At 37.8% G+C, this 16,159-nt stretch overlaps 1 protein-coding gene across 7 annotated transcripts in view; it reads right to left on the bottom strand.

Moving 5' to 3' along the window:
- Positions 1-4,468: 4,468 nt before the first annotated feature.
- Positions 4,469-16,159, bottom strand: part of LOC146654192 (muscleblind-like protein 1) — a 68,311-nt gene continuing 56,620 nt past the window's right edge. For 2 of the 7 annotated variants that reach the window (XM_085380936.1, XM_085380935.1), the window contains exons 6-11: positions 14,739-14,792; positions 13,772-13,922; positions 11,935-11,970; positions 11,022-11,113; positions 10,637-10,706; positions 4,469-8,531 (exon numbers count right to left, since the gene is read on the bottom strand). In XM_085380936.1, the coding sequence (XP_085237062.1) occupies positions 10,650-10,706; positions 11,022-11,113; positions 11,935-11,970; positions 13,772-13,922; positions 14,739-14,792 (390 nt within the window). In that variant the 3' untranslated portion in view covers positions 4,469-8,531; positions 10,637-10,649. The remainder of the gene's footprint in view (positions 8,532-10,636; positions 10,707-11,021; positions 11,114-11,934; positions 11,971-13,771; positions 13,923-14,738; positions 14,793-16,159) is intronic. The other 5 variants (XM_085380937.1, XM_085380938.1, XM_085380939.1 and 2 more) reach the window with 5 other exon arrangements.

The following is a 16,159-nucleotide window of genomic DNA, read 5'->3' as shown; positions in this document are numbered from 1 at the left end:
CTAAATTGCAGCTATGCTTTCAGCATCTTTGGACAGGCTTCGGTTACACGATATCAAAACACAACCAAACACATGCGTGTTACTGGCAGAGCAACAGAGAGCTGCAGAGATTCTGCAATGGACTTGAGCTGGTCGGATCGATACCTCCCTTCTTGCTGGAGGAGATGCGATTAGCTTAACATGCGGCAACTCTTCCACACTCTCTCTGTTCCACCAACACAAGAAAATATTCACAGACACTTACTGTAAGCAGACACAGCACATTTCTGTAAACAAACACCTGGTTGCTGACAGACACACACACACAACATCCCACTTACACCCTAGAGAAGATCAGGCATTTGAGCTGTGCTCCACGTAGCAGTCAGTGAAAGTCGTAGTGACTCAGCAGTCAGACAGCAGTGAGGGAGAGACAGCGACATCACTCAAGTGACGGTGGGGACATCGGACAACAGAGCAAAGTAATAAAACCATTCCGTTAAAGTAAAGGTGACAGTGATAATCTATGCTGTCTGTCTTTGTGATCATTGTCTATCAGCCTTGGAATTACCTGCCACAAATCCCTTTATGATGCCTGTTTTCTAAGATTTATTATTTACCTCTGGACCTAAATGAAAAACACGTGCGCTCCCTTTAATGTCATTGTGTATTTTGTTTTTCCTCTCTTCCTTTATTTAGCTCTCTTCCCCTTTCTCTATCTCCTATTCCTTTCACGATTGCCTTCATAATGAGGTCAGAGCATTAGTCCATTACTGGGTCACTTTTAACTGCTTTTCTAACCCCTTACTAGAGCAAACACACTGCTCTTTACACTGTATCTATAATTTAAAAATAGAAGGACTCTTTTTTTTTTCATTACACTTCTCAACATTTTTCTCCCCTGAGAGGAAAGTCATTAAATGACATTTATTGTGTTTTAATGCACACTTATGGCTGAGTGCTCAGAGTGCAACTCATCTGCTTTTTGTCCACATGGCAACTTGTCTGGAGGTTTCAGTCTTGTATTCACACACACACACACACACACACACACACACACACACACACACACACACACACACACACACACACACACACACACACACACACACACACACATTCAGCTTTATATATTGTTTTAAATGGAACCTAATTGAAAAAAACGACGACATGTTGAGGGGGTAGTAGTAAGTGAGATTCATGATGTGTTGAGGACATGAGGTCATATATCATACTTTGTGCAGCAGGCGACAGAAGTTGCCATTATTGGATCAGCACTGCTTCATTAAACCTTCACACGCCGTTGGACAGAGAGATGAAGGGAGGGGGAAGGAGAGCGAGAGAGACTTGAGAAGGAAAAGTGAGGACAAGGCAATAGAAGGCGGCTTATCACTGAGTGAAGGAAGGGAGAGAGGTAAAATAGTTTTATTAAAAGACAGAAGGGGGGCTAACGTGGAAAAGAAACAATGTAAAGAAACCTCAACCATCCAAAATGCTCTCTAATGATTTTCTTGTTTGTTTCAAGCAGATAATCTGCCTTTGCCTGACAGTTTCCTTTCAGTGCTGTCAACATTTCCCCAGAAATTGATGCGTTAGGTCAGCAGCCCACCAGATCTTACAAGTTCCACAGGTTGATTTCCCAACATTTTTCTATCAGTCTAATCACAATGTAATTTCCCTGACATCTCTCATTGTCATTCTGTTTGATTTAGTCAAGATTCAGAGCAAATGGCATCAACAGAAAGTTATGGAACCTAAAAACTGTCACAACTTTCAAAAGTGCACATTGAACTGAGCAGCACTTTTTTGGGGATGAATGGAGATCCGTTTGGATGCCATAAAAATAATTATCTAAAAGATAAGATTGAAAATTAGTATGACCACCTTGCGGTCTGACCAAGAGTTGCAAGTAACTGAAAAGAAACTAGCAAGGAACAACCATTCAACTAAGAGAACCATCCTTTATGATGTCTACATTACCTTATCTTTTAGTTGTGGGCATATCAAATATTTATATAGGTTATTAATAATAGCTCAGGCTTTGTTGAATAGAAAAAAGATTTGACATCTAAAATAGATTAGGCACTCCTTTACTTGATATAGGTATGGCCAAAGGAAGGGACAGCGTCAGAAGCAATCATTGCAGTCTATATATAGACTTGTTACTAATTTTAAAAAAAGAACTGTTCAGAAGCCTTAATTCACAAAGACAGGGTGCCATCTGGTGGGTGTTATTTGAATCGTACTTTTGAATCAACATAATGGTCCAGCATACCTGTTGGGTCTCTGAAAGAAAAAAACTCGACACCAAAAAGCTGAAAACTGAAGTTATACATTTTTATGAGTGTGTAATTAAAAAAAAAAAAAAAGAGGAAGAAGACGGCTGAGTGTGAACATGCACGTGGTCTGTCCTGTGGCTCCTGAGCACTGGAAATACAACTTGCTGACAGCAAAGATGGTGTAATCCCGCGGCAACTTGAGCTTTACTGTCTCATCAACATCTTCTGTTTTGGCTGATTAAAGATCCTTTCGGATTATATGGGATAAGGAAACATTACCAGTGTTAGAGAACTCTGGGGTCATTTTAAGGACTAAAATGCCGACATAAAACTTTACAAAATCTTCCTTTAATTAAAGTATTGTGCCAACAAATCACACAATTCCTCATTCTAATTAGATAGCTTGCTTTTTAAAAGACTGCAGCCAAGTCACGTTTAGATTCTATCAGTTATTGCATCTCTATCTCAATTAAAATCTTTCCTCGTAATTGGAAATTTCGGCAGGCAGGACAAACTGATCCATCATATATAGAGAGAGATAAAACAAGATTTTAATCAATGCTACAGTATAAATGTAGCGAATTGCTGGCTGGATGGGGGGGGTACATAAAAATTACACATATTTTATTTGAAGACAAAAATCTTTAACTGTACACGATAAAGACCTATCATGTTTGTAATGTGAGTTTAGAATACTGCATTAAATTCCTACTGTTTTTGTGTGGTGGCTGCCATGTATCTTTACATCATCCTTTGTGTGGTTGTAGTCAGCTATGACTGCTGAAACAGAAGCGCTTAAATTAACTAAAAGGTGAAGCCTGCAGCTCATTAGCGTTAGCTTGGCAGAGAGAGTGGAAACAGCTAGGCTTTGTCTTTTAAAGAAAAACAGGTCGCAGGCAGAAATTTTATTTGTCTGCAATGAAAGAGAATTTCAAGGCATTTTATTTTCAATTACAATGTAAATGAAAATAAAATGCTACAGCCTCATAAAGGGAGAATAAGAGGGTAACAAGTTAGGTTTCCACGGGAAACAACGACATAATTATATTGTAAGTAAATTTAAGTACTGTGTAAGCAATTTTAAGTAGTGTGCAATTTTATGGTAATTTTGCAGTAAAACAATATTTACACATTTCAGATACCAAATTTACTGTATTGTACTTGTTTACCTTTTAATACTGCTCTTTTATTATCTGGATATGAACAGAATGTGTTGGCCTACCTGTCAGGCAGGTTGGCAGATTACAGATGCCTCAAACACAACACACTCACGCTCCTCTCTCGAATCAGGCAAGGTTTTAATGCTGCCACTTTTAACCACGACTTCTAAGAGAGGGCGCCATTGAGCCAAAATATGTCGCAAATACATCGCTGTTATTATGGGAATCACAGTGGAATTAGATGCAACAGTAACACTGTTGCAAAGGTAACTTACAAGAGAAAAAATGTGGAGCCAATTGAGTTTTTCTTTCACAATCACTGTTGAAAAATACAGTTCAAAAGCAGAGTACAGGAAAGCAGTGTCCCCTTTCCTGAAAAAAACCCTGTTAGGCAAGGTTATGTAAAATGGGTAAAAATATCTTTTGTTTTGCTGCAAAATCACCCCAAAACTATTCAATGCTTCAGATTATAACAAACTACTTAAATTTACTTAGAGTATTATTATTTGCTTCCCATGGAAAAAAAGACTTGTCGTGCTCTAATTCTAGTGTAACAACATTTATGCATTTGTGGGTAAATATAAATAATTTCAAATAAAATTAAGTATTATGAAGTGTTACTGTGAAACATGTAAAGGTCACTTGTTTAACACTGAATATTCTGCTTAATACAGCATGTCAAACATCTGGCTTGGGGGCCACAATCACCCCACCAAAAACTCAAATCGGGCCCACTGGAAGGCTTTGGAAAATATGAACAAAGACAAACATTTTAGACTTTTAGCTGTATTTTTGTAAGTTTTGTAGTTTTTTAAATGATAAAAACTCCTGGGATCAATCATAATACGCCAGACTATTGAAGTCATTTGATGTCAATAGATCAACATTTAAATAACATGTTTTTTTATAGTTAGTTTCAACAAAAAAGAAAGAAAAAAATTAAAGTGAAAATTATTACTACTCACAATTCAGTCCCAAAGAGTCATTCTGACAGATTTCTTTATCGTTTACTGTAGAAAAACAGAGACATGTTGTTGAAATAGTGCTTATTTTTTCTTGAAGATATAACTGAGGGTTTCAGTGTGCGGTTAAACTTCTTAACAATGACAGAAAGGGAGGTTTCACTGGTGTGGCTCACAAAGGTCAAAGTGGCCTGTACGTGGCCAACAATGTAAAATAAGTTCGACATCCCTGGTTTAATACAAAAACAAAGATGAATATGTTGCGTTAAGCTTCATTTAACGCTTGTGCTACACACAGCCAGGACAGCCGCTCGCTGCTTGTTGTGCACAGAAACGAGCTCTAGCATTGTAATTTGTGTTCCCTTAAATTACCCAGAACATCCCAACCTTGAGCTCAAATGAAACGAGACATTTTAAACAAATTCTCCTTTACTTGAGTTCATTTGTAAATTTTTATTACATTTTTTTTATTCATAACAGCAAGAATCAAATATAGCAATGCAGGCCCCGTGAATAAAATGGGTCACGTACTTTTCTCTTAACTCCACACATCCATCAGTGTTGGCACAGCACACCACAAGCTATACTAACTACCTCCATGACTGGAATTATTGCATGATGCTATAGTTAATCAAAACCAAGGCAAACACAATCCTGTGAGATCCAGAACATACCACACCCCAACTCTTTATAATTTTTCTCATATTTCATTCAGATGATTGGATTTTATGGCTTTAGACTGTTGCAATCAGTAGTTTTCTCTACACACGCTTTCCAGACGAGGTGGCTGGTATGCAAACATGACGCATCCTTTCAGGGGGCCCGGAACAGTAAAACAAGCAGAAACAAACTGCAGCAGAAGACAGAATACATCATCTTAGCACTACAAGCAGAGAAAACAAACGACAAACCAAAAAAAGTTCAGTTTACATTATATCATAAATGTAAGCATGCGTGCTTGTAGAAGATGAGAGGTGACTAAGATGATCAGGACAAAATTTCAAACTAACTGGTTAATAACCAAACTACGAAGCAGTATATCATTCTGCAGTTATTCTTAAATTCTGACCTGATGTTGAACTACGATCGGGTTCGGTCAGTTTCATCTACTAGAAGCACAGCTTACATAAACATAAAGAACATACTTATAGCTATGGTGTTTGTGTTGCATGTATTTTAACTCTCCAAGTGGTGAAACTTTAGTGAGTATATTCTCAGGAATCTTTTTTTTTTAAATAAACCACTATTCTATTTTTATATTTTTTAATATATATTTTATTCCATTACATTGATAGAATATTGTATACTGTAAATACATCTTTCTGTGTAAATGTTTTCTTAATCAATAGTACTGTGTTGTGATTTCTTTTTTTAAACTGTATATGTATTTCCTTTAACATGCATTCCTCTCTGAGTACAGTAAAGAGACAGGACGTGTTGTGATTGGTTGGGCCTGGGCGGGCGTGGCCATGACACACACCTGTGCAGTACAGGCGGGTTGGGGGACCAGACAAACCCAGTCAGGCCCTTACCCTGGAGGGTAGTGGACGCCTCCTCCGGAAGGTTACCTGGCAAACTACAAGCTGCTGACAAAAAAGAAGAGCAACACTTGGCCTTTTCTGAAAGGGGTAGGAGAGTGAGAACTCGGTGCCCTTTTGATGCAAGCAATTTTGTTCAGCCTTTCATAAGATTTTTTTTTGTTATCCTAGCAAAATTCCTTGTCTTGATAGACATTATTTTTTTTATTCAAAATAAGATCTCAATATACATGATTCTTTCTTTTTTGACTATGTACAGAAGTGCAAAAAAGTCAACCATTATCACCTCAAGATTCCCCACCCCACCCTTGTTGTTTGCAGATGGCTGGGTAAGAAACGAGAGTTCAGACTCGGTTTCCTACTCGCCACATTCACCTGACCCCGCCAGCAACGCCCCCAAAAGTGATCAAATATGCAGCTTGTTTTCCAACATGGCCCAATTTCCAGGGAGAGTAAAAACATTAAAACAATAGTTACTATTTGAAATGGATACAGTAGAAAATAACATCTTTACTCTAAACATCTAAGAACTAGATTTTTATAATAGTCTTTTTTTTTCTTATATGACTAGTTACAAACCTTACAATCATTAAAATATTACTCGTTTATTGGCGACGGTTGCCACAGCGACAACCTGGGCCTCTCTGTTCTATTATTTCATTACTGTTAGATACTCATATAAAACATCTTTGTTCAAAGAAGACAAAACAAAAAGACTAGCGAAATGAACAATATGCATACAGTTCAACAATATGCATAACATAGAAAATATTGAGTTTACAATTGTAATCATACGAAAATTAACATTACATGGAATTTTAGGGAACTGTGCATGAGGAACACGCAAACACACACACTGAACCTTATATTCATTATAAGAAAGATAAATATAATAAGCCAAACTGAAAATCTGAACTAATATCAAAAAAATCATCCAAACAAAACAATAAAACAATTGTTGTTGTCTAACAAAGAAAACCGCAAGAGAGTTAAGAAAACACAGACAAAAAAAAGTGACAGTTACATAGTGCTCTCTCTGTGTGTTAATATGGCGTGGATTAGGCAACTGGATGGTTCAAAATGGCATGTTGCATTGTGCTGACCCGATAATACATTCTAAGGCTTTGGATGAGTTATACAATCGTTTATATTCTTGCCACTTTCCCTGTACTATCCACCAATTGACTATGCCTGAAAAAACACCCAGAATATTAAAAAATAAAATAACATAAAGAGTTCTAGAGATCTACTCCAAACACTCGATCCTTCTTTGGGCTACATATTTTTAAGAATTTAGCCCCACTAGTCTATCCACAACACCTAACAACAGTGACACGAAAAGACTTTGGCTGACTATCTGAAAAACAGTTCTCAGGTAGACATAAGAACAAATACTCTTAAATATGTCTGACTTTATATACACTACACTGAATTTACTTTAACCTGTCTTAAAATATGAATAACGATACCAATGAAAAACAAAATCGGGTCGTACAGGTCGCGTATTTGCCAGTCGCACTGTCGATTTTGACTTCTGTCTCACAGCAGCGTGGACATCATCTGATCCTGACCCTGTGGTGTCATGATAACAGTTTCATCGCTGAGAGAGCTTCTTTGGTCTCTCACCCAGGCTGAGATCTCACAGTCTACTCGTCTGACGTTTAGAGTCAACAGACTTAATGGCCGCACAGAGCTCGGATTACGAGTCAAGTCATTTCACGTCTAAACAACTGACATCAACAACAAAGTTGAAGAAAATAAAATTAAAAGCTAATCAGTAGAAGATTTATGTAAAGCACACGATCCGGGGACGGTCATCTAATCAATGGGGCGATGGTGCTCTTAGGGAATCACGGACAATGACGGGCTATGACATTGGACACTTCATGCTGTCCAAAAGAGAAAAGAGACGTATTAAAGGGAGTCGTTGAATTGCAACACTTTGTAACACTGTTTCTATACCATTCATGTAGTTTGAGATGTATGGCACTTTACAGGGATGCCTGCAACATTAAAGACATGTGCTTAAGAGATAGAAAGGTAGGCTACAAAGGTTTGAAAGACACCTCACAGACATTCAGTTGCTATTTTGCCTCTGAGTGCACTCATGTAATTTCCCTTATATCAGGTTTAACAAAATCAAATCATTAACAAAATCATCGTGCATGCATATGTGATTCAGTCAGATTATTTCGTTTTTCCTCAAATGAAATACAAGGTGCACCTTTGTGTAAACAAAAGACCAACAACCGATGAATAAACACACACAACGTAAGTCATGATTCTTGGTCAACAGACGTACCGATTCAGTCGACCTGTTCAGCGACTGCTCCACACATTTACCTTATGTTAACATTCAAAGTGTGTCTGGTGAATAAAGGTCAGTTGCCTCTACAGAACGCAAGGCAGTCTTTGATGCGATGTTGTTCTTTTCTCTTGTTGTGTAATAGTGTGCATGAAGTACACATGAAAACGCTTCTAACAAACTGTGCCTCCTATGTTAACATGCAGATTTATTCCAAACCAGTTCGGTCCTCCGTTTCGCTCCTGATGTTACGAGCATGGAGGGTGACCACTAATCTTGGACTTGACACCAGCACGCTCCAGCTCCATCTGAAAAGAAGTGCGTGAAGTACAGGAGGTCAGTTGTGAGCAACGGCAAAATGGCGAAGCAAAGCTAGTGAGTTTACTGCTGACTTAGAGTTCAATCAGACAAGAATGCTGATAATAAGCCTCAAAGTTTCTTTCTAAAATTTCTGTCTAAAACAAATGAATGTATGGTTTCCATAGTAACTGTGAATTACAAACTGTACTTGAACCACTCATTTGTTTTATTTATTTGTTTATATATACATATAAAGCACTGATTTTTTTTAATGTGCAATCATATATAGAAATACAGCATGTAAGGCAAAAACTGATAATTTATCATTTTAACAACCTTGAAAGTCAATACTTGGTATGACCACCTTTATTCTTCAACGCTCTAAGGGAAGCTTACTTGCAGTTTCTTCAAGTAATAATAATAATAATAATAATAAATTTTATTTATAAAGCGCCTTTCAAGACACCCAAGGACACTGTACAATAGATAAAAACACATAATAAAGTAGTGTTCAGGAGTAGTTGTACAAGATTCCTGAAGGACAATAATGTGATCCAGGCTTTGGAAAACCACTGAATAACTGGAAAATGTTCCACTTGTTTTTCTATCTGTTGTTACTGCAGTGTGTTTGCGATCACTGCCCTGCTGAAAAGTGAGGCGGATGGTGTTGCACGGTGGATCAAAACGATGATAATTTCATCAGTTATGTTCTCCAACACCACAGGCTGAAATACACCTCTAAACTTTGACAGAGCCTCAACACTGTTTTACAGGTCCGTAGATGCTCACTGCTGTACTTGTCTTCTGACCTCCTCTTTGCATATTGATGATGATTTGAATCAAAAATTCAAATTTACTTTATAACAGCTTCTTGAAAACAATTCAGCAGATCCATTTATGATGGATCAGCTGAAGTGTCAAACTCCTTGAAAACAAAATCTAATGAATGAGGGGTGGCTCGAAACTTTTGTACAATAATGTACGAAGTTATAGTTAGCGAAAATCAAGGCAAAAAAAAAGGTTAAATGAAGATCTCTGAGGGGAGGCAGACTATTTCATGCACTGTTACTGAATATTAGAACCCATTCGCTGCACAATTGTCCAATATGAACATATTTCTTAGAAGCACAAGCTACTTTAGAACAAGATGTGATATTTGACATTTTTGATGTTACTTATCTGTCATCAACATTATTAGTATTTTATTATTTCATATATTTTATTAACTATTTTTAGAGCTTTATATCGACACAGGTTATATCAATCAATTCTATAATACATTGTTTATGTTCTACTTTACTAAAACGCTTAAAGAGCTGAGATATTCACAGCTGTATTAAAAACAAAAGATTTTTTTTTACGATTTTCATACTGATCTTAAAAAAATATGTAAAAGTATGCAAACACTGAGCGGCTGAAATTAATTTGATCTAGTTCAGCTGTATGATGACTATCATATCGTAAATCTCATCAGCGGGGAATCAGGAGCGCAAGAAAATCTGATGGATCACTGTGAAAACTTCCACAGTGGCCAAGTCATACAAGACAAACAGGATATTAATTCATCTCTGTTGGCTTGTGCTGTTTGATAGTGTGGAAGCTTATTTGCTATTCCTGGCATGTTGTAGCTGCTGGCAGCTTACAAGCTAGTTAATGTTTCCAGCAACCATATAGAATCACAACTTTAAATATTGGCAAACATTACTGTATAAATTTCAACATGCAGGGAGGGAATGTAAACAGATAAGCACTAGACGCTCTACTTGGCAGCTTTTAATATATTTATTTATTTATATTTCATTTAGTTTTTTTTAATTCTACCTGTTTTGCTGTGTTTCTGTTGATTATTCTAAGCTAAGTTAAGCAGCTCCTGACTCCAGCTTCATCTCTAACGTTCAAATATGAGCGGAGACGTAATCTTCTCTTCTAACTGCTACCAAGTAAGTGAACAATTTTATTTTGTAAAAAAACATTTCTCCCACAACTCCCCCAAAAAACAAACAAAAAAAAGCTTTTGTAACTCTGTCACATCGGAGGTTTGGAGGTCTTTTTCAGAGAAAAAAGATTTATTGTTCGAATGCATTGTGTGAGGTGCTGGAGGTGCAGTACATACTGTTCTGAGACTTCTACATCTGGGTCACATACTTGTGACTAGTCAGATGGTCTGCAGATATTATTGGAATCTGATTGGGAGGAGAAAAGACAAATAGGGGAGGAGGGGGGAATGGGAAGACAGAGGGAAATAAACAGAAGGGTCTACTGCAATGAGGACAAAACACACTGGAACCACAACCGCTAACAAGCATAAGCATAGCGATCATGTCTATAATCACAAATTGAGATATTTAGAAATAACTAGCAAAGACCAGAGGTGATCCTTGTGCACCACTCATGCACTTTTCATTTCATTCACATTGAAATCGTACGATTAGAGGAGAAAAAGTCAGAGGTGATAGCAGAGGTGAAAGACTGTGAAAGAAGGCAGGAGAGGAGCAAACCTGATTGGCTGTTGCTGTTGCAAAGGGAACACTTGTGGCAGATGTGGTGGCTGCAGACACAGTGGCTGGGGTAGCACCGTGCATCATGGGTACTTGGAGGGGGAAAGATCACACAGGCAGTTGAACCAGAGCAGATTTAAAGCTTTTAATGCTTGACACTTCATTTGTATGTCTGTGTATAGAATGCTGATAAACATGAGATCTAAACAGCTTCAGATTTATTGTCTGCTTTCTAGCAATCTTTAACGTTTTATCTACAAACATCCCAGCAATTTGCGTAAACTCATAGCAACTCACCTGCTGTGGAAAAAGAAAAGAAACGTCAGGGAAATTATTTAAATAGCGGCTAATTGAAAATTGGACGAGCATATCATATCAGGAGGCAGCGTGTTATTTTCTTGGCGGGGAGCATTCAAAACTGAATAAGAGACTTCACTGGGTTTTGCAAAAATTACAGTACAATCAGGATTGCATAAACTTCACACAACATCTCTATCCTTTCTTCTGCTACCACTGATAAATCCTCATGTTTATATGGCATTTATAACCAGACAGTATAATGAGGCGCTCAAGAGGTTAAAGAGCTTGAAATGTAAGTTAAACAAAGCAGGGGTCAGGGGATTTTGAACTGCAACAAGCATTAGGTGACAGACAGATCTGTGGTGAAGCAAAAAGGTCTACAGTACAGAATAGTAAAGCACATCATTTCCAATTGAAATTACACAAGTATGCTCACAATCAAAATTTGCAGTTTACATTTGAATAGCCTGTGTTGAAAAGACACTGAATATCATTTTGAGTACATTTCAAAGTCTAAATTAAAAAAAACAACTGTGCTCACTTTATGTGGTGAGTTAAATGACAGTGACTACAATGGGTTCAAAGATCATCAATAAGGAAAGCTGGCACCTACCAACACTTGTTGCAGGTGTCATGCACAATATCGAGCCTGCCCATCATGCATTGCAACAGGGAGTGGAGTGAATAGGGGGGAGAAGAAATCAGCAAAATGCATTACAAGTGTTACAAAGTCAGACAATATTGGATTCATTCTGGATGTAAACATGTGAACTCTTTCATAGAGTGGCCACAGCTTATTATATGACAGCATTGGTTATTATTACTTTCATGGCTTGCAGTTGCTGTAAGTGCACATACTGCATATTTAAGAAAACATATGCATGAAAGGTCTGAGTGGGAAGAGGTGGGAAAAACTGAAAAGAAAACAAAACTTGCTGGCCAACCCCAGTTTACTGTTCAACTTATCCATTAAACTGAAGGGCAAATTAAACGCTACCACTACCCCAATTTTCCTGTCAGGGCCATGGCAGCTGTTTGTACGGTGACAGGTTTGAATGGCTTGCTTTTTAAGCCCTCAAACAGTGTAGCTGTAGTGATCTGACAGTCTAATAGAGTGGGACATATGAGGATCTGAGGCTCTGAATGTCTCACAGATGAGAATTGATGGCAGGCTATTCTTAGGCTGTCACAGGAGAATATGGGGCACAGTTAACGATGACTATGCAGTGCCCAAAGAAGAACATTTAAAAAAGCTGTCTGTGTGTGTGTGCATTTTGTGCATGCACATGTAGTGTACACCTTGGGTATAATTTAAACTGGCAGAGAGTGAAGAAGTGCCCCTCATGTTCCAGCAGTCGTGGATTGTCTTGCCCCATTTTTCAGAATTTCAGTTCAATTAAAGTCATATCTGTTTATGTTTATGTTTTTATACCACACAAAACATTTTGAGCCCAAAATGTTGATTTGTAACTAATTTAATTAAATGTATATTTCCCATGTAAATGTAACATCAAATGTTCAACTTAATGAACATTTTAATAAATACTTAAATAAATAAAAACTTTGATTTATTTATCTCAGTTGCATCTTATTCAAAATTACTGCTTCCTGTTTATTAGAATGATCTTTTGAGCATGGTTTATATGTAATACTAAGGGTGTTTTCACACCTGCAGTGCTTAGTTCATTTAAACTCTGGTTTGTTTTTTCCCTCAGTGCGATCATTTGGGCAGATGGGAAAACAGTAATTGGACTCGGGTGTAAAACAATCGCACCAAGACCCTTTGGTTCCAAATGGACTCCAGAGCAGTTCGTTTTTCATGTGAACATGATCCGACCCAACTGCGTTCCAAGTTTGAGCTCAAAAAGTTCCCGTTACCATGTATGCTTTGTATTCTGAATGCAGCAAGGTACTATAAATGTGCCAAAGTCTGTGCAGGCAAACAACTAACCGTGAAATGAATATAAACTCTCCACTAGTCTAGAATGCAGCACCTTCTTCCTGTATTTACTGTTGTTTGTCCAGCCCCAGACTCATCTGGCCAATAAGCAGCCAGAATATTTTCACGTGGTTTATAGTGAAACATTTTGGTTCACTTGGATTTCTCCGTGTGTGAAAACAAACCAAACCACCGGGAAAAGCTACAAGTTTACAAACTCATGAACTGACTCGGGCCAGAGAAAACAAATATAGGTGTGAAGACATCCTAGCACTGCCTGCCTGCCTATAAATGAAAAAAAATAAACCTTTTGACTATTTCTCTTCCCACTTGTGACACCAAAGTTATGACCATGCAGTACATATATGTGCAAATAACACTGTGCAAGTTTTTCCCCCATCATTTCACACATTCAGCCAGACAGTGCAGATACCAAACCATAATCAAAGGAGTGTGGAATGTGAATAGGATAACTGCCACAAACACCAGTTAAAGAAGACTCGGACCTTACCTGATGGTATGAAGGCAGCCTGCTGCTGAAACTGCATGTTGGCCAGGGCCTGTTGGTACGGGAATACACCAGCATTGAACATAGTGGTGGCACCGTTGGCTTTTTCAAGTGCAGGTCTCTTTGGTAAAGGAGGCAAGACGGGAGGGAGCCCCTGAAGAGGGGACAACATCAAAACAAAAGGATGGGAGTGAGGGAAATCAAAGTATGGTAGCAGTGACATTCAGGACAGAGAGAAGAAAGAAATTCATTAGAAGATTAAATTGCCCATCAAAACAGCAATCAAATATATTGGCAAGCAAGCAGTGGACTACATTACTTCTGTCAGAGCAGGCGGACAGAGGTGCTAGCTGACAAAAAAATGTGTGACGTATATCTTACGACAAGCATAAAAGTACTCAAGATATTGTCATGAACCTTTTTACATGATTTTAGAATATTACAGTAGATACAGTCAATATTTTGCTGGCTGAGAACTCGAATTTTCCGTAAAGAGAACTTAGCAGCTGCTTAATATAAGCTGAAGCACAGATTGCTGGACCACCAATGGAAATGATGTAGTTAGGGAAAGTTGCGCTGTCAGCTCCATGATAATAGTAAACTATACGCCATGTTAAGACTGTCATGACACCTCTTTACCAGTTATGCATGCAGTATGGGAAATGACCAAGACATGCAAAGACTACCATAGCTTATACCACAATAAACTTTTGCATTTTCATGCTTTGAGATTCACTTAAGGTGATGAACTGACATTGGAAAATGTAGTGCATTTCCAGTTTTGAGCCACTGTCCTTATTCTTCACTAATGTGATTGGAATCTGTTTTTAATCTTAAAACGTCAAACCAAAGGTTACAATCAGTTCATCACCCTTAAGTGCTTTCTCATTTAGTTAGTTAAACACAGCTTCAAACTATATCTATCACACCACAGCTGCATGCCAAGCTAAAAGGTGAAAGGTCATAGTACCAGATCAAAAGTTGCGTCGAGGGGTCGCTTCATTGATTTGACAGCCGACTGAGTCTTAATTAGCAGGCAGCGAGCACATGATGGCAATGGGCCAATGGGGTTCAAGCGCATTAACAAAAACCAGCAAGCGAAGGTGCGTCATGGGGGCAGCAGTGCAGTGTGGGTTGGTGAGGAAAAAACAAAAACAAAAAAAACAAAAAAACAAACAAAAACAAATCATTGGAATGCAATATACAACAATTACAAGACTTGTGCATGCACATTAATGGCTTTAGGGTTACTGAAAAGAATTACAGCCCATAGCAAACTTTGCTGTCAGAAAAAAGTTTTTATTTTCATGAATGCGAAAATTCTATGCCAGAAAAGATTATTAGCCAATGAATGAGCTTTGATCAAATACATTCATTTGAAACAGATTATAAATATTATCTAATGTGATTCTGCCCTCTGCTCCAGATGCACTGCTTTCTTAAAGCCTGTGGTGGCTGGACCATGGCAACTGTACTGAAACTAATTTTCCTAAAGTGGCACTTGACTTTTGGTCCTAGGCCCGTTTTAAGGGTCTTAAACGACTGCAGTTTCCAGTACTTGTGTGATTCTCCTCTTCCTGTGTTTTCTGTTTCATTCACATGATTTGAATATACCATAAAAAATCATTGACATCTTCAGATGTGTTTGTTCCTAAATTGATCCTAGGGTACATGTATGTATCCTATGTCCTCTTTAACAGGTGGGCCAATCTGAACAAAACTTTTGTATCAAATACACTGATTATGAAATTGTAGATACATTTTAAAATGTTTTATTACTAAATCCTTTGTCCTGTCTCTGTCCCATCACCCCCAGCCGATCATAGCAGATGGCTGCCCCAGATGCTGCTTCTGCTGGAGGTTTCTTCCTCTTCAAAAGGATTTTTTCCTTCCCACTGTCGCCAAGTGCTTGCTCATACAGGGTTATCTTATTGTTGGAGTTTTCTTTCTAATATTATAGGGTCTTTACCTTACAATATAAAGCTAGAAAACACCTTGAGGTGCTTGTTGTGTTCTCTGTTTGAGTTTGTTTCATGTGTCACAACTAAATACTCAATGAAGACTTTGAAAAAGCGTCACAGGTCTGGCTATTTGTAATAAAAGAAAAAAGAGGACAATCATTTAGTCTAATTCTATAGATACACTCTAGTAATAATTATCATTGTGCCATTATATTCATATTAATTGCCATTTTATATCCCAGGAAGTTACTACATTTTATTTGGAAAAGATGAGATTGGACATGATAAATGGCAGGCCTGCTCAAATTGTGCTGAATCAATTGAAATAAACAGAAATGAAAGGTTAACTGATATAAAGCTGACCCATATTTTTGAATTCAGTGAAGCACAATATTATCTACTGTACAGCACTTGGCGGAGCACGACCTTT

The sequence above is a fragment of the Rhamphochromis longiceps genome, linkage group LG14, assembly GCF_057381845.1.
Source record: "Rhamphochromis longiceps isolate RC_006_pf linkage group LG14, R_longiceps_female_GT1.1, whole genome shotgun sequence".
NCBI lineage: Eukaryota > Metazoa > Chordata > Actinopteri > Cichliformes > Cichlidae > Rhamphochromis > Rhamphochromis longiceps.
Note: the sequence above shows the minus strand (reverse complement) of the source record. Positions and strands in the feature narration are given on the sequence as shown.